Source organism: Leptonychotes weddellii, chromosome 10, assembly GCF_054177405.1.
Source record: "Leptonychotes weddellii isolate Sample4059 chromosome 10, ASM5417740v2, whole genome shotgun sequence".
Classification (NCBI taxonomy): domain Eukaryota; kingdom Metazoa; phylum Chordata; class Mammalia; order Carnivora; family Phocidae; genus Leptonychotes; species Leptonychotes weddellii.
In genome coordinates, this window is record NC_138378.1 from 104549549 (window position 1) to 104573886 (window position 24338).

General features: G+C 51.4%; 1 protein-coding gene across 1 annotated transcript in view; it reads left to right on the forward strand.

The window, feature by feature from the left end:
- The window catches only part of OTOF (otoferlin), a 93071-nt gene that overhangs the window by 17353 nt on the left and 51380 nt on the right, over positions 1–24338 (forward strand). The window contains exons 3-5 of the mRNA XM_081797079.1: positions 14257–14345; positions 21053–21152; positions 23635–23816. Of these exons, the coding sequence (XP_081653205.1) occupies positions 14257–14345; positions 21053–21152; positions 23635–23816 (371 nt within the window). The remainder of the gene's footprint in view (positions 1–14256; positions 14346–21052; positions 21153–23634; positions 23817–24338) is intronic.

Genomic DNA, 24338 nt, shown 5'->3' on the forward strand with positions numbered 1-24338 from the left:
AAACAAGATTTATTTATTTATTTTAGGGGGGGTGGAGGAGGGGCAGAGAGAGAGTATATCCAAGCAGACTCCCACTGAGCAAGGAGCTCAGTCTCACAACCCATAAAATCAGGACCTGAGCCAAATCCAAGAGTGCCACCCAGGTGCCCCAATCTTGATTATTTCCTGGATGCTTTCTGGTTTTAGTGTTATCATGAATGGTGTCTTACTTTTACTACATTTTATAGTTGATTATTGCCGACCTAGAGAAATGCTTTCTCTTCCTTTAGAAGTCCCCCTTTTATCTGACAAACTTGATGAGGTCTCTTACTTGTTTTCATAGTCTGTTCTCTTTCTTATGTAGGTGATCATGTCATCTACAAAAAGAGGTTTTATCTCTTCCTTTCAGTCCTATCCCCTTACTTCTTTGTCTTTCCATAGAGCATTGACCACAATCCCTAGTTCTGTTAGACAGTAATGGTGATTAGTGGGCATCCTTTCCGTGTCGCCAGTATTAAAAGGAATAAGTGCATCTAAAGTTTTGTCATCATATATACTTGCTGTAATAGGATCTTACTATTTAACCTTGTCTAAATTTTTTGCTAAGAGTTTTTATTATAAAAGGTTGTTGAACTTTAAAGTTTCTTCTGCATCTATTGAGACAATCATAACTTTGCTCCTTTAGCATATTCCATAATGTATTACTTTTAATACACTGTTATATTCAACTGGCAAATATTTTTATGCAGCATTTTTGCAGCTACATTTGTACAATTTTCATCATTTGATAATGCATAAAATTTTCTGGAACAACATGCATAAAATAGAGATTTGCTCTTCCTTGACCTTTTGGAAGAACCACATGTAATGGCCTCTAAGTCTGGATGGTTTTGGAAGGGGCCTCTTCAACCCCCTTTTCAATTTCTCTGTGTCTTCTTGCACCAGTTTTGGATTTCTATATTTTTCTAGGCATTTTTACATTTCATCTAGGTTTTCAAATTTATTAGCACCTATTTGATTGTAAAGTTTTAAAAGTGTTTTAAAGTGTTTTTTGTGCCTATAGTTATTTCCCCTTTTTTATTCCATACTGCATTTATTTTTACCTTCGTTCTATTTTTCTGGTCTTGCTAAAGATCTGTTTATCTTATTAATCTTTGTAAAGAACCAGCTTTTGGCTTCATTAATCTCTTCTCTTGTTCACCATTTCACTGATTTCTGCCTTTTTCTTAATTATTTCCCTTCTCCCTGTTTATTTTATTTTGCTCTGTGGCTCTTTTCCTAACTTCCTGAATTGAGTGCTAAGTCTGTTATTTTTAACTTTTCTTATTTCTTGATAAATGTATTTAAAGATATAAATTTTGCTCTATATTAACTGCATCCTACAAAAGTTTATATGTAGTATTTTCATTATCTTCAGATATCTTCAAATTATCTTCAAATTTTATTTAATCTTCAATTATCTTCAAAAAATATAAAATATTTTTTATATTCCTTTATAATTTTCTTTTAAACCTGAGTTATATAATAATGTTACTTAGTTTCCAAATGTATATGACATGTTAGCTCCTTATTTTTTTTCATTTCTAGTTTTCTTGCATTATGATCAAAGAGCACAGTCTGTATGACTCTGATCCTTCAGAATTTATTGAGACCTCGATTATGGCCTCTATTCATGGTCATAAATGCTCCCTCTACCTAAAAGGAATGTGTTCAGTGGAGGGTTCTCTATAGAGTGCGATATAACTTCAGGCTTCTTAGTTATACTATTCAGTTCTTCACCTTTTCTGCTTATTTTTCTCTGCTAGATCTATCAGTTTCAAAAATGATTGCAATAAAATCTACTTCTACAATTGTTGATTTACATGTTTCTCCCTGTAGCTGTCAGTTGTTGCTTGATGTGTTTTGAGACTGTATTACTAGTAAGTTCTCTATGTTCATGACGGCTGTATCTTCTTGTCTATTTTTCCTTTTCCTGGAACTTAATATCCTTCTTTGTCTCTTATGACATTTTTTGCATTACTTTCTAATTTGCCAGATGTTAAGATTACAATCTCAGCTAATTTTGGCTCATTTGCCTGCTATATCTCTTTCCATTCTTTCATTTTCTTGGTATATCTTTTTTCATGTTTCCATTTTCAGTATTTCTGTGCCTTTAAATTCAAGTGTGTCTTTTTAGGGCATGCATTCTTTTTTTTTTTTTTAAGACTTTATTTATTTATTTGTCAGGGAGAGAGAGAGACAGAGAGAGAGCACAAACAGGGGAAGAGGCAGGCAGAGGGAGAAGCAGGCTCCCCACTGAGCAAGGAGCCCAATGCGGGACTTGATCCCAGGACCCTGGGATCATGACCTGTGCTGAAGGCAGATGTTTAACCGACTGAGCCGCCCAGGCATGCCTAGGGCATGTATTCTTAGATTAAATTTTCTCTCCCAGCATGAGAGTCTCTGTGCTTTGATTAGTTTTATCTATTTACATCTATTGTAATTGCTGTTTTGCTTTTTATTTCTACTACCACCTTATTTTATATTTTCCATTTACTGTCCTTTTCATTTGTTTTCTTTTCTCCTTTCCAGCTTTCCATGGGATAGATCAGATTTTCTTTCATTAGGTGAAAGTTATACATTCTATTTTTGTTTCCAAGGTAGTCACCCTTTCTTGGTCACATTTAGGTATCCCTGTTGATAGCTGGGAAACAAATCAGTAATTATAGTTCCCCTATCATGACAAGTATTGTAATACTCTCCTAGTCCACTTTGATTTTCCCTACCTCAGCCCACACCATCTAGGTTATACAATTTTCATTCTAGGTTCTTATGAATGTGTGTTCTCCTTTTCTTCTATTTGTCCTAGCCTTCTTTTTCTTTTTGAGGATAACAATGGTTTTCACCAAGATATCTGATCACCTTTACTTTTCTTATCTCTTGAAGCATCTCTTGGCATTGTTTTTTTCTTCTTATTTGAGTACTTCCTCTAAAAGAAGTTTCAGTCTAAGACTTTGTGTAGCCAACTTTCTAAAGCTTTATAAATCTGAGAACAGTTTTTTATTTCTTCAAATTTGAATGAGACTTTCACTAGATATAAATTTCGAGGCTCAAAGTTCTTTCCTTTACTTCAAAATATCAGTGCCTGTTGCTATTGAGAAGTCTGATGGCCGTCTGGTTCTTGTACCTTTGCGTGGGATCTTTTCTTCCTCCCTGGGGAAAAAAAGCATAATTCCTTTTTCTTTGATAGCCTCAAATTTTATGATAATGTGTCTAACTGTGGGGTCTCTTATCTCTCCTGTTTTGCTCTATTTTGTGAGCTCTTTTCAAATCCGAGGCTTTTCATCTTTCATATATTATAGAATATTCTCTCTCCATTATTTTTTTCAAATATTCCTTCCATTTAGTTTTTATATTGTTCTCTTCTCTGAGCCCCATGTTATCAAATGCTGCTACTTCTACCTTTAGCTGCCATTTCTTTGCTTTTATATTTTTTCATCTATCAGTCCTTTCCTGCTGTTTTCTGAGGGAGTTCTTCAAAATGATCTCCCAATTTACTAATTTGTTCTTTTTTTCTTAAGATTCCTTGTTCTTGTTTTATATTGCTAATAAATGTCTTTATGGTCCATTTGTCCTAATGATCCTGCCCCCATTGGTATATACTGTTCAGTGTGTTGTCTTGCCTTTATAAGAAATGTCTCTCTAAGTGTTTGTTTACTTCGCCCAGTTCAAGTGCTCCTGGTATCAGCTACGCTATCTGCTGTCCGGTACTGGTGAAGCATCAGAAGCCAGCTCGGTCAGGCCCTGGGGGTTGAAGGGCAGGCGTGAGCACTGTTGGGGGGGGGGGGCTAGTCACCACAGAAACAGGCAAGGTCTCATCTCTAAGCCTTAAGGAGAAACACGGTGGACAGAAAGCAGGCTAGATTTTTTTTTTTTAAAGATTTTATTTATTTATTTGACAGAGAGATAGAGAGGGAGCACAAGTAGGCAAAGAAGCAGGCAGATGGAGAGGGAGAAGCAGGCTCCCCGCAGAGCAGGGAGCCCGATGCGGGACTCGATCCCAGGACCCTGGGATCATGACCTGAGCCGAAGGCAGCCGTTTAACCGACTGAGCCACCCAGGCGCCCCTAAATGTTTGCATTCTTTTTTTTTTTTTTTAAGATTTTATTTATTTATTTGAGAGAGAGAGAATGAGAGACAGAGAGCATGAGAGGGAGGAGGGTCAGAGAGAGAAGTAGACTCCCTGCCAAGCAGGGAGCCCGATGCGGGACTCGATCCCGGGACTCCAGGAACATGACCTGAGCCGAAGGCATTCGCTTAACCAACTGAGCGACCCAGGCGCCCGCAGGCTAGATTTTTAACCAACTAGTTTTGAGGTTGCACTGACAGGTGGTCCATGAACACCTATTTTTGTCAATCCTCATCCCAGTAGGGCTGTTGTCACCATTTTATCAGTAAAGGAGAAGGCAACGATCACCCCAAGGTAAGACCAGGGATCAGTAAAAGCAGAACTGATGAAGATTTCTTCCCACCCGTTGTCCCACTGACGAGTCTGCTCCCTGGCCTCCCCTGGGCAGCCTCCATCCCCCCTCCCGACCCAGATCAGCTCAAAGAGGCTTTGGTCTCTCATTTCTCACAGTTGTTTGTCTGTTTGTTTGTTACTTCCTAGAATCCGTATTTCCTTCCTGCTTCTAGAGTTTCTCCAGGATTGATTTTGGGGTGAGAACCAGCAGTCCTAAGTTACCATCCTGGCATGAAACAGGAGTTCTGCTTTGACCCCCCACCCCCAGAATAGCTTACCCCTTCTTTCTTGAGGTTTGTTTCTAATCTTTGGCTCAGCTGGGCTGGGAGGGGCCTCATGGCAGACTGTTTCCTTTGAAGCTGGTATTTAGCTGAGCAGCCACCAGGCTGAGAGGCCACCCAGAACCCCTGTCTCCTCCTCACATTGGGCCCATCTCACATAGTGTGGCTGTGTCTGTAGGCCCATAGCTGCAGGCACAGGGAAGCAAGGCCTTGACCTTCTCTCCTGCGCTCAAGAGTAACCATTGACCATCACAGCCGGCAGGCTGTCCCCTCCACAAGGACAGTTCTCTGTTCTAGACATCTCCCTGCCTGGCTATGTGACTTTGTTTCTGAGCCTCTGTTACCCATCTGTCAAATGGGACTGATGATAGGTATGAGGTCTCTTTGTCAAATGATGAACAAAATGAAGAGTGGTGGTGACAGTGGAACCATGGCTGCCTACTATGCCAGCATCTTGGCCTTGGGCTCGCCCCACTATGCAACCTATGCTTCCTTCCCCTCCCCACTCCATCAGTCAGGGCCCCGAGAGGAGGGGTTGGTTGAATGGAGACATAGGAGCCTGGCTCAGTCTCTCACAGTCCTGCCTCCCGGGGCCTCTGCCCCCAATCATCCAGGCAGAGCATCTGACTCCTTCTTCATCATCAAGTCTCCCAGGGGACTTGTCTGCCCAGGCCTCAGCCGGTGAGCAACCTGATGCCTCTCCCAAGGGCACAGCCGCCCCTTTCCATTAACTGCTCCTCGGGACACCTGAGCCACAGGTATACATGACATTCAAAGTTAATCACCATGTCCTTCCTCTTCCCGAAGCTGCCCAACACGGGGCAAGTGGAGAGTCAGTCCCTGCCGGCCCCAAGCACAAGCACGGGGCAAATTTTGAGTACTTCCTGTGTGCCAGGCTAGGATACCCCAGAGGGGGAAGCAGGCTCAACAGCTCATGAGGATCCATGTAGGAACTTGGGCACGGGGGAGCCTCTGGTTCCATGGTGAGAGAGTGGGGAGTGGGCAGATGTCGGGGAGTAATAAGCAAAAGCACATGGCCAGAGTCAGAGAGTAGTCTCAAGATGGGGAGAAGTGGTCCTCACCTGGGGAAAGTCCTACCCATCCATGAGCTGACTAGGAAGTTTCTGGTTGTCACAGCGGGGAACCCACTGGCACTTCATGGAATGGGGGCCAAGGATGCTAAATGACTTGCAAAGCTCAGGCCCTCCCACACTGCAGGGACTTGCCCATCACTTCCCCGGGGAAGCCCCATCTGACAATCATGGCGGCAGCTTCCAGAAGCAGCACTGCTTCCTGAGCAATCCTCTTCTGTCCAATCTCCACAGCAACCCACAGATGATGAAGCTCAGGCTCAGAGAGTATGTATCCATCCCAAGGGCTGTAAGTAGCAAAGCCAGGGCTCTAAGTCCATGCTTAGATTAGATTAGAAACCCACTCTGGATGCAGCAGTAGGAAGCTACTCCTGGGCCTGACCCCCAACACCCTCGCAAGGCCTTGTTTGGGGGTCTTTCCATGCCCCCTGCCACCATTCCTCCCTCTGAGAAGTGGCCAGCAGTCTGGCTGCCACTGGTCAGCACTGCACTCCCACCAAGCGGGGGAGGCAGCCCTCCACCCCCTGCTCACGGGGGGCCCGGGGGCCTGGGTCAGCTCGGCCCCCAAAGAGAGCCCAGAACTGCCCACATGCTTAAACAAGTCTCTCCAGACTGGGGTGGACAAGTCCTAAACTTCTTTGCTGGTCCCTGAAAGAAACAGCCTGTCTGTAGTTCTAGAACAAGCTGGGGAAAAGGATCTCATTGGTCCCTTGCAAAACTTCTGAAGGCCTCTTGGCTTTTTAAAGTCTCTTTTCTCACGTTTACTGTGCCCAGAACCTTCGAAAATCAGCTCAGTGAGGTACAAAGCACATCGGCCTGGGAGTCGTGAGAACTGGTCTACAGTCCTCACTGAAGTATTAACAAACTCTGTGGCCACTCAACCTCTCGGGACCTCAGATTCCCCTTTTGTAAAATGGGGAGATACTCCCTGTTCTGCCTGCCTTGCAGGACAGATGCATGGCTGAAAAATGAAATAAAAGACAAGATAGCAAATGTCTCTCCCTTCTCTGCCCAGACAAGGGTGAGAGGGGCTGCTGTGGGCTGGGCCGAGGAACCTGAGTGGGGAGGAGGTGGCCTTGGAAGAAAGACAATTCTTCAGACAACAATGGGTGGAAACAGAACCTGGATGTGGTGTCTCCTTTCCCTGAGGCTGGAACCTGAGACCCTGCATTTAACCTACAGCTCTGGAGGAGGGAGGGAGCGGGGTGGGGTGGGGGGAAGGGGAGACAGACTTTGTGCCAGGCCAGCAGCTAGTAGAGAACGCTGCTCTGGGGGAATGAGAGTGGTCACACTGAGCCCACCCCAAGCCAGTTTGATTTGGCTCTAAGCCAGGCCTACATGGACCAGACTCCACAGGAGAGGCCACCGCAGCAACAGTACTTGTAGGAATAAGAAGAAGAGTAGCTGCTATATCCTGAGCACCTAGTGTGTGGCAGGATGGGCTGAGAGCTTCACACAAGCATTATAACTCACTGGGTTAGTATCATTCCAGGTGATAAGTCACCACAATCAGGATTTGAACCCAAGTCTATCTGATCCCAGAGCCTATGGTCACTTGCAAAGTGAACCTGCCCTCAAGGGACTCAGTCCAGTGGGGAGATGGACCCGGTACAGACAAAGATGGACCATGGGTCTTTTGGACTCAGAGGAGGGAGACGTCATCAGCCTGGGGGTGGGGTGGACAGGGACAGATTCCTGCCCACATCACTTGTACCTGGAAGTCATGGGCTGTGAGTTCCGTGGGGCAAGGAATCTACCTGTCTGGTTCATCAATGGCCTGGCACCCAGCACAGGGCACAAGGAATATTGCCAAGTGAAAGAATGAACCCAACTTGAGTCTTGGGTCTTTAAATTCCCAAGACACTCTCTTTCCATTGCATTCTAAAGCTGTGCAGCACATTCCAATTTCCGCCCCCCCAAATCTGGAGGACTGTCCCTTTAAGTTCATCATCTTGCTGATTTAGGATGATTTCCGACCTAGTGAGTGACGAAGTTCAGGATAATCCAGGTCATTCCTCAGCCCGCATCAGAGAAACCTTTCCATGGGTCCTAGATCTCTGGGGCAGATAGGATGCAGAACTCTACCACCCTGGCCAGCACCTGCCAGGTCAAGGCCAAGCCGTGAGCTGGCAATCTAGGTCACGGCTCTACATTCCCAGGGATCCTGAGGCCTCCTCCTCCCAAGAAAGGTCATCCTTTCCTCCTCCTGCCCCTAACACTTGCCACCTTACTTCTGTCAATGTTCCTATCATGGGCAGCAATTTCAGGTCTGTGTGTGTCTCCAGAACTATCCAGGAGCTCCCGCAGAACTAGGAAACACCCCTGCATTCTGTACTGCCCACCGTGCCATGTACAAAGCCTGGCACAAGGAGGTGCTTAGCAAACACAGAAGGTGCTCAGAAAACATTTGCCCTTGAATGGGGCTTGCTGGCTGGTGACATCTTGAGTGGCAGTGTTTGGCTTAGCTACTATCTGAGCCCCCCAGAGTGTTTGGAGGCTGACATGGCATGGAATCTTAAATGCTGTGTGGATTCCCTTGGCCCAGTCTCTGCGCCACCAATGTTCAGGGCACCTCAGAAATAGAAGGCACAACTTTCAGCTGTTGTGGCCACGGGAAGGGAATCACGCTGGTGCTGTCTCAGGCTGGAGAAAGGCCCTTTGTTCCCAGAAGCCTCCTGCAGTCCCTACAGTGCCATCCCCAAGAATGCCAGGCCTTGCCCTGGCTCCTGGAACTAACAATCTAAGACTCACTATGATAAGCCGCCATGCTGGTCACCCTCTTACCCTGGACTGGGTTCTGTGCCAAGTTCTGTGCTTCATCAGCCTCTCAATCACCCCAAGAACCCGTACTGCGACCGTCACCCTCACTTTACAGAAGAGTAAGCTGAGGTGTGGAGAGGTGAACTAGCCCACCTGAGCTCACCCACCTGCAGCCCAGGCAGCCATGTGAGGCCCATTTATTGTCTACTGTGTGCCAGGTCCCATGCCAGGTGTAGGGAGACCTCCGTGAAGAAGACAAGACTGGGCCTGTCCACTCTGCTCCTGCTCTGAGAGCAACGGTCAAGCTATCCCTGGAGTTCTTGGGGCAACAGAGGGAGAGGGAGCCATGCTTGAGGCTGCCTCCACCACCAACCGGTGTGTGGAGAGGCAGGGCCTGGGGCATGGAGCCCAGCTCTGCCACTGATGTCAGCCTCCCTGACCTGAGTCTGACTCTTAGAGAGACGGCATGGATAAAGTCACAGTCATCTGGTGCTGCAGAACGAACCACCCCATTCTCCACATTTTAGGGTTTCTCGTGATTCTGTGGGTTGGCTGGGCTCAGCTGGGCAGTTCTTCTGCATCCAGCTGGGAGGGCAGTTGGTGCTGACTGTTGTCTGGAGCACCTTGGGTCTCCCTGTGGCCTCGTGTTCTCCAGGATCTCTCTCCACGCACTCTCTCCAGCACGGTAGCTTCGACTTCTGTACCTAGTCATTCACTTCTGAGAGGGCCTGGCTCTTATCTCAACCACTAAGCTATATGACCACTTACTAGCTGAATTACTTTGGTCAAATCCGCTCTGAGCCTCAGTTCCCTCATCTGCAAAATGGGGATTAAATTATACAGTATGTGTAAAGTGTGGCGCCAATGACCAGCACATGGTCAGCACTCAATAAATAAACGTTTTTGTTGCTGTCAATCTAGAAGGATGGTCAGAGCTGCAGACCCCCTCTGAGATTCAGCCTCAGCTAATCTCCCTGGCCTCAGGACAGGGTGCAGTGTGGGAGCTCAAGCCCCGAGCTAAATATCAGGAGACTTGAGTTCCAATCCTGCCTCCACCCCCAACCAGCTATGTGTCCCGCAACACCTCTCACACCCTCCACCTCCCCATGGACAAAAGAAGCACATCTTGGCCATGTTGCTGTGAGCCTCGGTTATTAGCGAAAATCACTCTGAGAAGTACCGAATTCTACCCAGGTGTGCTCTCCGGGTTCTGAGGGGGCATGCACAGGCCCGGGAGCTCCACAGCCCCCACACCTCCCCTGTGGTCCTGCTGCACTCCATACACATCAGTACACATCAACCCAACTGGTGGAAAGGAAGTAACAGCAAAAAGTGAGAAGACAATGAGAAATAACACTTTTTCTGGTAAAAGAGAAATGGGACATCAACAGACCAAGGCAGAAGAGGTGGTCAGAGAGTGATGAAGGGAGAGGGAGAGGCGGTGGAGGGCCAGGGAGGGGTGAGGGTCAGCCCCCGACAGTCTGGTAGAAAGTCCCCACAAGGAAAAGCAAAACAAAACAAAATAAGTCATGCCTCTAATTTCTGCAGTGTTGTGTCGCTTACAAAATCCACCTGTGTGATCTCATTCGGTTCTTTCCACAGCCCCGGGAGGGAGGTATGGTCACCCTCATTTCATCCACGAGGGAGCCGAGGCACCATGGCAGGAGTGGCCTGCAATCCCTAAGCTAGGTCGTGGCAGAGCCAGGGCGGGACCTCTTAGCTGTCAGAGGAGCTAAGAGAAGTGACAGAGGGTGTGTCCTTCAGAAGTCGGGGAGAGGGGTCCTTGCGTGTCCTGCTCACCGCTGTTCCCAGGGTCAGGAGGTATTCGCTGCGGGCGAGAAGGCGGCAGCGGCCCAGGTGGGGCTGGAAATGCTGCACGGGCCACAGCCGGGGGACTCTGAGTCCGGCAGGTGCTTCGCGGTGCCGCGTTGCAAAGCCCTGCGTGTTCCTCGTCGAGGCGGGTGCGGGAGGGAGAGGAAGCTGGCGCCTGACTTCCGTGGGAGGGGCCTGCCCTCAGACCCGGATGCAGGCGCGCGCGCAGGCCCCTGGTCGCTCCCCAGCCCACTCCCGGACCCCTTGAGAGGCGGTGGAATCGGTCTCAAATGCAGCCTGGGCCGAGGGCGTGTTAAAAGCTTCTGGAAGGGATTCTAGGGTGAGGGCAGGATGGAGGACCACTGAGAGAGGGACAGAGACCGAGACCCGGAGAGAAACTGATAAAGGTCGGAATGGAGGCGGTGAGGAGCAGAAAGCAGGGCAGCCAGCAGAAGAGAACAGAGAAGGGGAGGGGGGCATGGGAGGTAGAGAAGTGAGGGACGGCAGTGAGCAAGGAGGGGAGTCAGAGGCGCGAGCTGGAGGACTCCCTCAGGACTAGCCTCCTCTTCGCCCACCAAAGCTCCTGGGACCGCCTTCGTCCCTGGCGTCCTCAGTCACTGACCCCCCACCCCAGCGACGCTGGAGCATCTGCTCCTCCTGTCCCCTCGTCCTGGGGCTCCTTCCCGGAAACACTGAATGTGGTATATTCCCGAAAGGGCCCCCCCCCCGCCACGCTGTCCATCCAGGCCTTTCCTGCGGAGTCTCCTGTGCAGGCAGCCCACCCAGACCCCCCTACGCTCCGTTCGGTGCATCGGCCCATGGCGACCAGCTCCGTATTCCTGTCACGAACCCCCTCCCCCCGGCCCAGTAAACTGCACCCCAATCACTAGGCAAGTCAGTGCCTGGTGGCGAGCAGGCAGAAGTCCCAAGCAGGTTCCTTCTCTGGGTCCCTTTTCCTCTAAATGAGTTCTGCTGATCCTTTGTGTTCAGTTCATTAATGTCACTGCTCAGCACCCCTTCCTGTCATGGCGCCACTGCCACAGTGACCTCCTTTATCTCCTAATCGTCCTCTCCTTCCAAAGTCAAGACCCCACCCGCACACCCTCAGGTGGAGCAAACACCCACCCCCTTCATCCCACAGAAACGGAAATCTCGAAATCTCAGAGGCTCCCCAGGCCTCTCCCTTCGGCACTGTGGCTGGTGAGTTGGGCCTTCACGAGCTAGCTTATTTCCCTGCAGCTCAATTAAAAGCAACTTCATTAAGAAAACCACACACTCGGCAGAGCTGGAGGCATGCAGCTGGAGATCTTACAGCAGGAGCAAAAGCCACTTAATGAGGCCTGCAGGCCGGGGTGGGCTGCCTGCTCATCCTGCCCTTCTGGCAGGTCCACGGCCTCCAAAGTCCTCCCCAGGCCCCACTCAGAACCCTCTCCCTCCCCGGCCTCCACCCCTTCTCCGTCCACTGCTTCTTCCTCTCTCACCTGCCCACTCCAGCTGAATCCTCCCCGGGACTGAAGAGAATAACAGGAGGCCTTTTTCCTGAGACAGGCCCTGCCCACACTGTGCAGTGACCTGCCAAGCTGGTTTGGCGCCCCCCAAACCCCTGGGCCCCCAGTATGGGAGAAGGAAGCTTTAGAATGGCTTGCAGGGCCAGCTCTCAGAGGATCCCCAGGGCCTGCTCGGCCACCAACAACAAAGTTCTCTGAATCATGTTCCTTCTGTGCGGCCTGGCTTCCCTGTGTATGAAACAGAGAACACGGGAGCAGCCTCTTGGGTTGGAATAGAGACTAAATAAATTAGTGCATCTAAACCACTCAGCCCCCTGCATAATGAAAAGTTCTCTACAAATGGCAGCCATTATTCAGATTATTATCGTTATTGTTTATTTCTAGCCTACTGAGCAGCCTGGATTGGAAGGGGTATAAAAATGAAACAAATTTAGAAGTCACTGCCTTCCAGCTGTTCTGTCAAAATCCCCGTCGATACCATCTCTTAGCAGCATCGTGAGTAGACCTCAGAGCTTTCTGGTAATCTTCAAGTCCAGTCCAGGAAGGCTTGCTGTTCCAGTCCAGCATCTCCTTTGAGCCTGGGCCTGGTCTTCTCGTTTCTGTCAGCCTTGTGGCTCCGGACACGGAGTGGGACAAGGACACCTGCTCTGGCCCTCAGCATCCTCTAGCCGCTCCAGCCCAGGGTTGGGGACATGGTCTGATTCTGGGGGCACTGCCATGGGTGTAGCCCCTCCTTGTGGTGTGACAGCTTCTCTGGCAAGCTCCAACCAGCTCTGGAAGCTGTCAGCATGGCCAGCCTGCAAACGCTAGCTGTCTCAGAGAGCGCCGTGTGTGTGAGTCCTGTGGGGAACCTGAGAGGGCCTCACCACACCATACGGATTCCCAACCTAGGACTCCTGACTCCACCCCACCTCAGCTCCTGCGCTGGGGGCATAGCCCCGCAGCCTCACCCAAGCTGAGGACCCCTCCCCTGGAGGGCAGGCTTGGGTGGAAGGTCAGCAGGCTTGCTGAGCCTGGCTCCCCTTCACAGCACCCCCTCGGCCCCACAGAGCAGAAACCACATCCTTGACACACCTAGCGGTGGCATGTCAAACTAGTTATGGCCACCGCCTTGCCCAAGGTGGCCCGTGGGTCTCCCTAGAGGCTTGGGGGACGGACCAGTCAGTCCACTGCCCTGGCAGATGTTATTGGGAACTTGCATGTTAGGCTCCCCTTCCTACAGGTGCCTCAACCTCTCTGAGCAATTGTCCTAGGAAGGGGCCACAAAAACGCTGGGCCTAGGATATTACTGTTGCCATCTTTCCCTTCCCCAGTCTTCTTTACACCCCAGGAAGAAGGAGCGCTGGGGTGGTGGTTGGGGGTAGCAGGCCTTTGAGGAAGCCCTGAGGCAGGCACCTGGTTCTGCCTGTTGGCAGCTCTCTTTAGAGAATGGGGTACTTAGCACCTCTAGCCTCTATTTTGGGCCCTCCTTGACATTTCTAGGGCATCAGGAAAAATCCCACTCAACTTCCTGCTCATCATGATTGTCAATTTAATAATGAAGCCAAGATCAGGTCATGATCTCAGGGTCCTGGGATCGAGTTCCGCGTCGGGCTCCTTGCTCAGCGGGGAGCCTGCTTCTCCCTCTGCTCCTCCCCCTGCTCGTTCTCTCTCTCTCTCTCTGATAAATAAATAAATAAAATCTTAAAAAAAAAATAATGAAGCCAAGATAGAAATGGTGAGGGTAAATTTAGAAACAGCATGCTGGAAACAGGCCGCCCGTCCTCTGTGGGACTGACCCTAATAACACTAAACAGCTAAAGTCTGTTCCCAAAGTTAACATTGCCAGTGTGAGGAGTGATTTGGCCTGAATGGGGGGCTCAGGACCTCCCACTCAAGGCAGAGCTTGGACCAGCCAAAATGCTTCTGTCAGGAGAGAGCTGGAAGCTTACAGTTCCACTCAGCACACAGCAAAAACCAAGCCCATGCCCACAATCCTTGCTGTTACCCTGGAGCCCACTCCATCCTGGCTGCACCACCCACTCTTGAGTGCACCCCAGGAATTGGGCTGAGACTCAGAAGTCCTGGTTAGCCCTAGGTTCTTGCACTCACCATATGACCTTGGGTAGGTCACTGGACCTCTCTGAGTGCCATCTTTGAAAGAGGAATGGGTCACAATATCCATGTTACAAGGGGGTGCTTGGAATTATATGAGATTCTAGGTGTGAACTTTATCCCTGTGGGGCACTGGGTCCATGTGGAGGGCCACCTTACCAGGGATCTGCCTCCTACTCGTCATACCCTTTCATTTCCATCTAAGGTCACAGCTGTCTCTCTCTCCCTAGACCTTCCGGTGGCCAGTGGCCAGCAGCATCGACAGCAATGAGATACTTGAGATTCAGATCTTCAACTATAGCAAAGTCTTCAGCAACAAGTAAGTGTGGGGTGGGAGAGGTGGGGCCTGAAGGGACTGGGGGCCTGCCCTCCTCCTTGGGCTACCCTGTCTTTTGGGCTTAAAAGGGGACTCACACCCCCAGCCTACTCTGGACTGACTGTTGAAGAACCCCCTCCTTGCTCTCTCATATTGTCCTTAGAGTCCCTCATCGCTTCTCGGCCTTTTGGCTAAGATCAAGTGTCCTTAGAGTCCCTCAGCCCTCCCAAACATTGTCAGCCAAGAACACCCTACCCTCCCATTCACTCCTTCTGTCCCCAGCCCCATCTCAGCTTCCTATCCCCTTCTTTAAGTCTCCCGCTTTATACCATCCTGGGTGACAGTTGCCCAGCAGAGGAATTAACAGAATGGCTGATAATGTACTCCAATAGACCATCTGTAGCCTTGAGGGCAAACTTGCCACACCTGGGAAGACTGAGAAGCTCTGAGGCAGTTGGGTGCAGTGGTTTGGGAATCAGAAAAGCCTGATCTCAGATTTCAAGCTCAGTCATCTACTGTGTGACCCTGAGATGGTTACATAATCTCTCTGAGTTCAAAGTACTCACCTGTAGAAAGTGTAGGTATTTACCTCAAAGGAAGCTGTGAGAATTAAATGAGATAGATATTCATTCATTCATTCACTCATTCATTCATTCACTCATTCATTCTTCCAAATGTTTACTAAGTGCCTACTGTGTGTCAGGCACTGAACTAGGTGCTGAGGATAGCAAGTGCCTACCCTCATGGGGCTTACATTCTTCAATGAAGCACACCTACCACATGAGCACTGTCACTACTAAGCGTTCAGTAAAAGTAGTTCCCATCCATCTCTCGGGCAACAAACAGAATTCAGGATGATTTGAACAGTCTGGAATGGTGGCTAAATATAATAAATGTAAAGTCTCATTTGGAGATTCAAAACCAACTGCTTTTATACCAGCTAGAGGGGGTCATGGCTGAATAGCAACATGTCCAGAAAAGCATGGGGATATTACTGGATGAGAGTGCAGTATTACTCAACAGTGCAGTATTACTCAACAGGACTACAAACAAAAGAAACCTGACTTAATCCCAGCTCATATTAATAGAAGTAGAACAATCAGAGCAGGAGAGGTGAAGGATGAGGTTCCACTCTCCTCATGCTGGTTGAAGAGAATACCAGTAGGCAGCTCCTTGGGGTGCCAGGAGAAGAGACCTTAAGTCTGACAAGGGGATGAGAGCCTCAAGGAGAAAATCACAGAGGACATGTCCATCCATCCATATATCTATCCTTCCATCCATCCATCCTTCAATCCATTCATTTTTTCCATCCATCCATCCATCCTTCCATCCCTTCATCTTTCCATCCATCTATCCATCCTTCCATCTATCCTTCCATCCATTCATCTTTCCATCCATCCATCCATCCATCCATCCTTCCTTCCTTCCTTCCTTCCTTCCTTCCTTCCTTCCGTCCATCCTTCCTTCCATTAATCCTTCCATTCATCCTTCCTTTCATCCACCCTTCCATCCATCCTTCTGTCCATTCATCCATCTATCCATCCATCCATCCATCCATCCAACCACTCATCAAACATTCACGGAGCAAATATTCTCTACCAGGCAGACACTGTGCTAGTCACAGAAGGTACTGAAATGAGAGATTAAGTCACCATGCCTTTCCCCCAAGAAGGTTTTCTGCCATTTGGAAGAGGAAAGAGAGATGTGTGCCCAGGCGCAGGACCAGGACCAGGCTGCATTGCTGGGAGACAGCAGACAGCTGAAAGATAACCAGAACTCTCCAACCAATGAGTTGTTAGGAAGTAGTGAGGTCCCCATCATGGGGAGAGGCTGAGTAGGAAGTGGACCACAATGTTGTGAAGGGGATTTCTGTATGGGGATTTTTGAATTGGGCTGAACCACACAGGCTTCAAGGATTCTGTGGTTTTTATTGAGAACCCACAACATCTCAGCTGAGCATGGGGTGTGGGCATTTTAGGCCTGCTGGCAGGGCCACAGGGGAAGATGTTCAGGACAGAGGGGCCACCCTTTGGCCTCTTGGGGTATCACAACATTCAGGCAGCTGCTATAGTATCCACAAGAGAGGTTAGTGGGACACCCTACCAGGTGCCCCCAAGATGAAGCAAAACCTTCTTTCCTAGGGTGAGAGATCGGGTGACCTGTGAGGATAAGAAAAACAGGAGCAGAAGGGACACAGACCGAAGTGGGTGTGGAAAGGAAGAATTGGAAGCTGAGGGTCAGGAGAGGCATCCAGGCACCCCAGCAGGGACCCACATGCTGTCAGGAGCCTCAGAGCCTAGCCAGTGCAACCCTCACTGCACAGATGGGGAAGCTGAGTCTCAGAGAGGTGACTGAGGCCACTGGACAGCGGCAGGGCTGGGGCTAGGATGCCTGTCTTCCTTCTCCCATTCCTAATCCTGGACTTCCCAGAAAACCAGGGCATGTGAGCAATGATTGTGGACACCACTGACATGATTGAAATTAGTACGTTCTTTACAGTGAAAGGCGCTAGACAGTCACTGAAATGCTGGAAACCCTCGGAAACATAAAAACTCTTGCTATAAACAAATCAGAAGTATTTGTTAAATTGGGAATTGAATACCATCCCAGTGAATACACTGAAACTTTAGGCTTCAGTTAGTTGTTCTGAAATGCCAACAAGCGAGAGACAGAGCAGGGGAGTTCCTAACCTAATTGTCCCCTTCTTACTCTCTCTCCACCCTCCCTGCTCCACCCAAGAGGAGGCAGGAAACCCCTCCAGGAGAGGTCTGGCCTGATGGGAAAGGGTCCTCTCATTTTCTTGGAAAAGGAGTGGCCATCCCATGAAGAACACAAGGCCCATCCTGACACAGGCCAGCTTGGGGGTTGGAGTGGGAGGGCAGGGTGCTTGGAGTCAGTGGGGCTCAGGTCTCCCCACCCTGGAGGCCCTGGGCTCCTTCTCATGAGGCAGCTGAGATGAGGGGGGCCTCTGGGGTTTGAACTGGGCTTAGCAGCCAGCAAAGCCACTTCTGCCACTGGGGACAGTGCCTGGCCCCTAGCAGGCCCCTGATTACTTTGTGGAATGAGTGAATGAATAAATGCCCCATGGGGTCAGGAGTCAGAGGGTGTGCGGGGTGGAAGGGTCTGGAAGCAGAAATCCAAATGATCCTTCTTCTCTGAAAAGTTCAGGGCACTCCAAGGTGAGAGCCAAGTCACATGATTGATGCATTTGGGAAAACTGAGGTAAAGGAAGCTGGTATGAGAAATAGTTTATGGGCCTGATCTCATTACCCCCATCTCAGAGAAAGAGACTTGTTCTAGTAGCAGAGAGTGGCTTGGGAACTGGCCCCTTCCCCAGTGGTGGTAGGGGCTGCCAGTGGGGAGCGATTCCTGATCAGTCACCAGGAGACCCCAAGTCTGCCCAGCCTGCCTTGAACGAGGTCCTCCTTCAGGAACCTCCTGTGAGGACAAGGTGTCAGATCCAGAGGACCTTGTGTGTTCCCCTTTCCCTGTGCAGAACCATTGATGGGGAACAGTCTGCTACAAGCTCCAGTCTCCTGGGACTTCTGAATAATTCAGGAGCCAGGAGAGCAGTGGAGGCCTGGCCAGGCCCTGGGCACTTGACATGGGCTACCAGGGGAAAGCCATGAATCATTGACAGGTCCTGGTGCCTGGTTGCCGCTCTCTTGTGGTCCGTCTCTGGGCCCATCCATGCCTGAGGCCCCCTCCCTGCTGCCCTGCCCAGCCCACCTGGCCACTCTGTGGGGACCAGCCCAGCCTCCTGGGTGGCTGTGGGCCCCGTAGGGGCTGCCGTTTTTGTGATGGGTAACTTCAATGGGCGACATGAGGGAGGCCACAGAGGACAGAGAGTCAGGTTCCAGCTCCTTCACCTAACTTGGGGAAACAGGCCCAGCAAGGGTCCTTGCCCAGGATCACACAGCAAGGGCAGGGCAGAGCTGGTCTTCAACTCAGACCTTCTGACCCCCAGGCCAGTGTTCCTTCCCAGAGGATGAACGGCCTCACACCTCCACTTTCCAGAGAAAGGACCCTGCTGTCCCAGGGCTCATGAGCCCACCCTGCCTGGTCACCCCGGGCGCCCATCCTCCCAGGCAGCTCATCTGTGCTGACCCACCCAGAGGATGGCATTTAGTCTGCGTGTGGACAAGGCTCAGACCAGGGTGTGCGGGGTGGGGAATTTGCCAGGAGGCGGACCACAGAGTAAGTGTGGCTAAAGCAGCGAGAGCCCCTGTGGAGTACTGAGTTGCCCGTCACAGAGTGTCTAGCAGGGGGTGGAGAGTAGGAGTCAGGGAGGATGCTGAAGGGACTCTTGCTTAACAAAATGCTGGGCAAGCCTTCCTCTGGGGCCCCCAAGTCTAAGGTCTGAGACTTACCTCAGTGAGCACTGGTGGGGGGAATGGCTCCATCCTGCTCCCTGGGGGTCTCTTGTCACAGTGCAGCATCTCTGCTGATCCTTCCCCTGCTGTGCGAGGGGCAGTGTCCAGGAAAGATGGCCCAAGTGCCCCCACTCCACGGGTGCTCAGTGGGTCCTACTAGGACTCGAAGGGTCCGTTGGCAAAGGGAAGTAGTGGACAGGGATTCTCGAAGTGTGCTCCCCAGCCAGCATCGTCAGTGTTACCTGGAAACTTGTCAGAAACACCTATTCTCAGGGCCGTCCTGCCTGCTGCATCAGACTCCGGGGCGGCGGGTGGGGCCAGGGGTGACCTGGAGCTGGCTCTTACCCGCTCCCAAGAGCAGATGGTGCACATCTCTGGGAGTTCAGGGACCGCATGTTGGAAGCTTGAAATTGGCCTTGGCGCAAGTATTGGCACCATAGAGATCGTCAGGAGCTCCAAGTCAGGACTGTCCTTCTCTCCCAGCCGGGGGTCAAACAGTTGCCAGCACAACCGTGGATGCGGAGGTCCCAGCCATTTATGTTTTCACAAACCCTCCAGAAGATTCTGTTTATTCTGAAGTTCGAAAACCACTGATTGAAAATCAAAAGAGGTGAAGCTGTCAAAAGACCCGTATTTTTTCATAATTATAGTCTGTTGTTAGAATGTCTACACAGTACGAGGGCTGCAAACCCACCCACCTCCTCATGTCATAAAGACAAAGCTGAGACTGAGGGGCAGCTGCTCCAGGTCCCCTGGCCCCTTGCCGGGACTTCTCCTCCCTGGGCACGGCCCAAGCCGGGGAGAGGCCAGGACGCCGCCAGGGAGGCCTCCGCTGGGCTGGGTCTCAGAAGCCCCTGGAAGCCTGGTCAGGCCTTCCAGTGGAGGAGTGGTATGAAGAGTTTTGCCCTTGGGGAGGCAGGACAGCGGGTGGACAGGGCTCTGAGCCTCGGAGGGAAGCATTTCATGTTTGTCCACCAGGGCTGCTCCGGCCACTTCCTCCCCCCACACAGATGGGAGCCTTTTTTTTTTAAACAGTACCCACTCTGTGTGCTCCTCAGGAGAGTGCAGACATCCGACATGTCCATTAAAGTCACAATCTGCCCCCTGCCTCACCTCGCTTGGATGTGCCGTCTGTTAGCTGCGTCCCTTCCTACTTTCTCGGACTCACCTTCCTCCTCTGTAAATCAAGGGCAGCAGCGGGTGACCCCAAGGCCCCTCCAGCTCTCACACACTTTGGGCGCTCCCCTCAGCCTTTGCCGCTTAAAACGGTTGAACGTTTTAATCTACCCCATGTGGAATCACCATGTGAGAACGTCTCTCAGTTCCCGGTTCTCTCCCAGAGCAATGACCTTCAAACCATAGGGTGAAATGGGGTTCAAGTCAACTCAATCAGCATTTATTAGGCACCCACTGTTGTTCACTAATTCAGCCAACAGATGTTGAGAGCTCCTGTGTGCTGGAAATAGCAAACAGAGGCTGGAAGTAGGAAACATAGCCCTCCACCCCCCAAGCCCCCACCCCCGCTCTGGAGAGGCTCACAGCAGAGCCACACCCCTCCATACCCACCAGACCGCTTCTGGAGTGCTGACTATGTGCTAGATGCTCAGAGGCTCTCAGCCCTCTAAACAACCCAGAGAAGCAGGATTATTGGCTCATCTTAGGAGAAGCAGGACTGAGAGAGCCTAGCCTGTCAGGGAAGCAGCTAACGTGCTGGGGTCAGAGCTGGGCTTCAGGTCGCAGGACTGTGCTCTTGGTAGCACTGTGCTCCCCTCCTCTGCTGTCAGGTGGGAATGTGGGGATCCCACAACCAGATGGGCCCTTGCCCTCAATGGGCTTGCGGAATGCAGATGTGAGTATTGCGGACTAATCTGGGGACCAGTGAGCCAGTGGTGGGTAGAGACCTTGGTTAGGGAGGTAGAAGGGGGCAGAAGCTGCTTGTGTGTCCACGAACCTCCAGTCCTTTCCCAACAACCTCCACACTGGGCATCTGGACAGGGGCTCAGCTGAAGCCCAACTCCACATGCTCAAGGAACACAAGCCAGGGGGTACCCAGCCCCAGCCCCATCTGGGGACATCCCCCAAGGGTGTTCACTGCCCATGAGCTCTCCCAGGGAAGTGGGTCTCACATGTACAACCACTCACGTGCCCTCCTGGACATGCTGCCCTGGCCAGGACCAGCCCCTGCTCTGGGGCCACCTTCTCCAAGCTTAGCCTGGAGCCTAAGCACACCGTCCGTCTCTCCAGCCCACTGCCCAGCCAGTCACAGCCCCTTGGGATGTCAGTTCCTCACTCTGGCCTCTTCGTGTGGAACTGCCATGCCCCATCTGCCATCCACAGACTCATCGGGACCTTCTGCATGGTGCTGCAGAAGGTGGTGGAGGAGAACCACGTGGAGGTGACTGACACACTGATGGATGACAACAATGCTATCATCAAGGTGGGTCTGCCCCAGAGAGTCCCTGGACTTGCCCTTTATGGGGTCCCGCAGGGGCCTGTTTCATCTGCCTCCTCCCACTCATAAGGTGGTCTGGGGGATGCTCCTAGTGGGTGGCGAGGTGAGGCAGGAGGAGGAGACTCAGGTCAGACTGCCGGAGCCCCTCAGCCTGGGCCCATGGCTGGAGCACTGGGGGCACAGTAGGGTCTGCTGTCCCAAGGGGAAGGGACAGCATCCGAAGGCCAGGCTGAGCCCTGCTGGCCACTCCAGGCCATGATCTTCATTCTGCACACCTGCCCTGGAGCCTCTTTAAGACTAGCCACTCGGTGAGGGCAGGTACCTCGTTTTCTATCCCTGTTGTCGCGTCCCATCCCAGCACTTCCAACGTGAGCACACACATGCTAATGATGCACGGTCTGTAGGCACTCAGTACCTGTTCTAACAAAGCAAGGAAATGAGCTAACCTGGAGGCTCTGACCTGAGGCTCTGCTCTGATGCATTTGTCCCCTTCAGCTCATTCATGTCCACTCACGGGCAGTTAGGCTGTGCTGACGAACACAGCCCCTGCATCCGAACCTTAGGCCACTAACTGTGTGACTTGAGCAGGTTATCTATCATCAGCAAAGTGAGCAACATTATATCTGCTTCACAGGAATTGTTCTGAAGATTAAATGAGAATACACAGACAGTACTTAGAATAGTTAGGCACCTAAAGAATGCTCCATAAATACATAAAATAATATTGGTAACTCCTATTTCCTGACCTCAGTTTACCTGTGTGTGTAAAATGGGGTTATGCCATGGTTCTCTCACCTGCATCCTGCATAATATATGGCCTGATGTGGTAAGCCAGAGGATAGCCTCAGAGGGCAGGGCTGCAGCCAGGGGGAGCCAGAATGGAAGGAATCCCCTCTGAGGAGTGCCAAGGGTGGAGAAAAATTCCCACAGTGCCTTGGTGTCTCAAGATGCTTTCTTGCAGAGAACAGGAGGGCATTCGGGACTTCACAGCATGGCCCCAGCCAGGCTATTCCCTCCATGGGCTGGTGTGGGCAGGGGGGCTTCTTGAAGTCAGGAGGGCTCAGCCACCCCAGCAAGGGGAGAGGGGATGCAGAACAAGCTCTGGACACCAGTGGGAGGAAGTGAGATGAGAAAGGAGGAAGGAGGCAGGGACGAGTAGGCAGCACAATCCATGCTCTGTATTTCTAGAATCAGGCTGAGGAAAGAACTTACAGATGATCTAGCCCATCTCCCACCTACCACTGCTACCCATTTAGTGGATGGGAACCCTGACGTCCTGGATGGGGAATGAATTTAGTCAAGGTCAGACAGCTGGTCAACAACAGAGCCAATACTGGGACCCAGGACTTCCAACGCTAGGCCACCATTTTCCCACCACACCATCCCTGGTCACATCAAAAGGGCCACATTGGCTCAGTGCGAAGGACATGAGGCTTGGAGTCAGCCCGGCTGGGCTCAGATCCCAGCACTAGCACATCCTAGCTATGTGACTTCAAGCAAGTAATTTACCCTCTCGTACGTTGGGTAGGGTAAGTTGAAGTGTTGAGAAGATCAAATGAGTTTATAGTAAAGCATCTTAACACGACATCTAGCACAGTGAGGGTTCAGAAAATATGTGTACCTTTTCCTTCCCTGGGGACATCGAAACCTGGGCGTTCGGAAGCCTATGTGTCGAACAAAGGCTGCCTATGTGGGTGGCAGGAGCAAGTCAACCCCCAACCTGTGAGGAAAAGCAGGTACATCTGGGAGACAGCCTGACACCCATGCAGGCTGAGGAAGGGACTAGAATGAGTCTTCCCTGTGTACCGGGGAGACACTAGAGCTGAAAGGAGGTAAGTGGCCCAAGGACTCAGAGCAAGAAGCCCAACCAGGATTCTCAAGTGTGCAGCCTGGGCCCAGGTTTGGGGCTCCACTTTCTCCCAGAGAAAAGCCCAGGCTGACCCCCTAGTCCCTCCTCCAGAGTAGGAGGGCAGGTGTCGGATGAGCAGGAAGAAGTGCCGGCCCCAGGCCTCTGGAGGTGCCCAGGCCTCTTCTCCTAAAGGCTCAGCTCCTATCACATCTCCAGCCCCAGGAGTGAGGGGAGGTCAGCCCTGCTTCTGAGGACGAGGCACTGGGACCACTGAATGATCTTCTTGATTATGTATGCGGTGGACTCAGAGAGCCCACTGCAGTCTAGACTCAACTGTCCAGGGTGCGCCCCCCACCTTGGGCACCAGGGAGGAGCAGAGTCAAGTGCAACAGGACCAGGAGCCAGAACCCATTAAGTTGACTGAGTCTGTATGTCTCGATCTTTCTGAGCCTTGGTTTCCTTATCTGCCAAATGGAGGTGTGGGGAGGATAACACCCAGCTTGTCTTCCTCCAGCCAGTGAAGGAAGTGAAAGCACTTTGTAACCATCACAAAGTGGTGGCCCGTGCACGTTATTGCTATCGCATTCCCCTGCTCACCACCCACCCCTCTCCCTCCAGACCAGCCTGTGTGTGGAGGTCCGGTATCAGGCCACAGATGGCATGGTGGGCTCCTGGGATGATGGAGACTTCCTAGGGGACGAGTCCCTTCATGAGGAAGAGAAGGACAGCCAGGAGACAGATGGGCTGCTCCCGGGCTCCCGCCCCAGCTCCCGGACACCAGGCGAGAAGAGCTTCCGGAGGTAACAGGCTGGGGCCTCTGGCTGCCCACCACCCCCAAAGACACAGGGAGGATGCCTGGGGCTTGGTCCCCCTTGAAGGCCCTTCTTGGCCTGACTGGGCTCAGAGTCCAGGGCTGAGTTGCTGGAGAGACATAAAAGAGGCAGGAAGGTGTTTCTACAGTGCGCCACACACCTGTCCCCCAACCCCAGGGCTCACCCAGGGGGCAGGGTATCAGGGATCAGGCTGAGGGGCCAGGCCTCCTACTACCCTGAGGGAGTTCTAGGAGGGTGAGCTCTAACTTGAGGGGAAGAGACTAGACCCCCTGCCTCCTAAGAGAACAGGTGAGGCAGACAGGAGGGGGCCCTAACCTCTCTGGTCCAAGACCCAGCAGTGTCAGACCAGCCCCTGGTGGCCTGCCATCCACCCTGGCCCCATGGAGGTCCAAGAGAGGGTGGGAGGCCTTTTCCTGCTAGGGTGAAGCCAAAGGTCTTGGTCAGGACACAGCCTCTCTTCTGTTGAGAAGAATGCATCCTGACATCCTG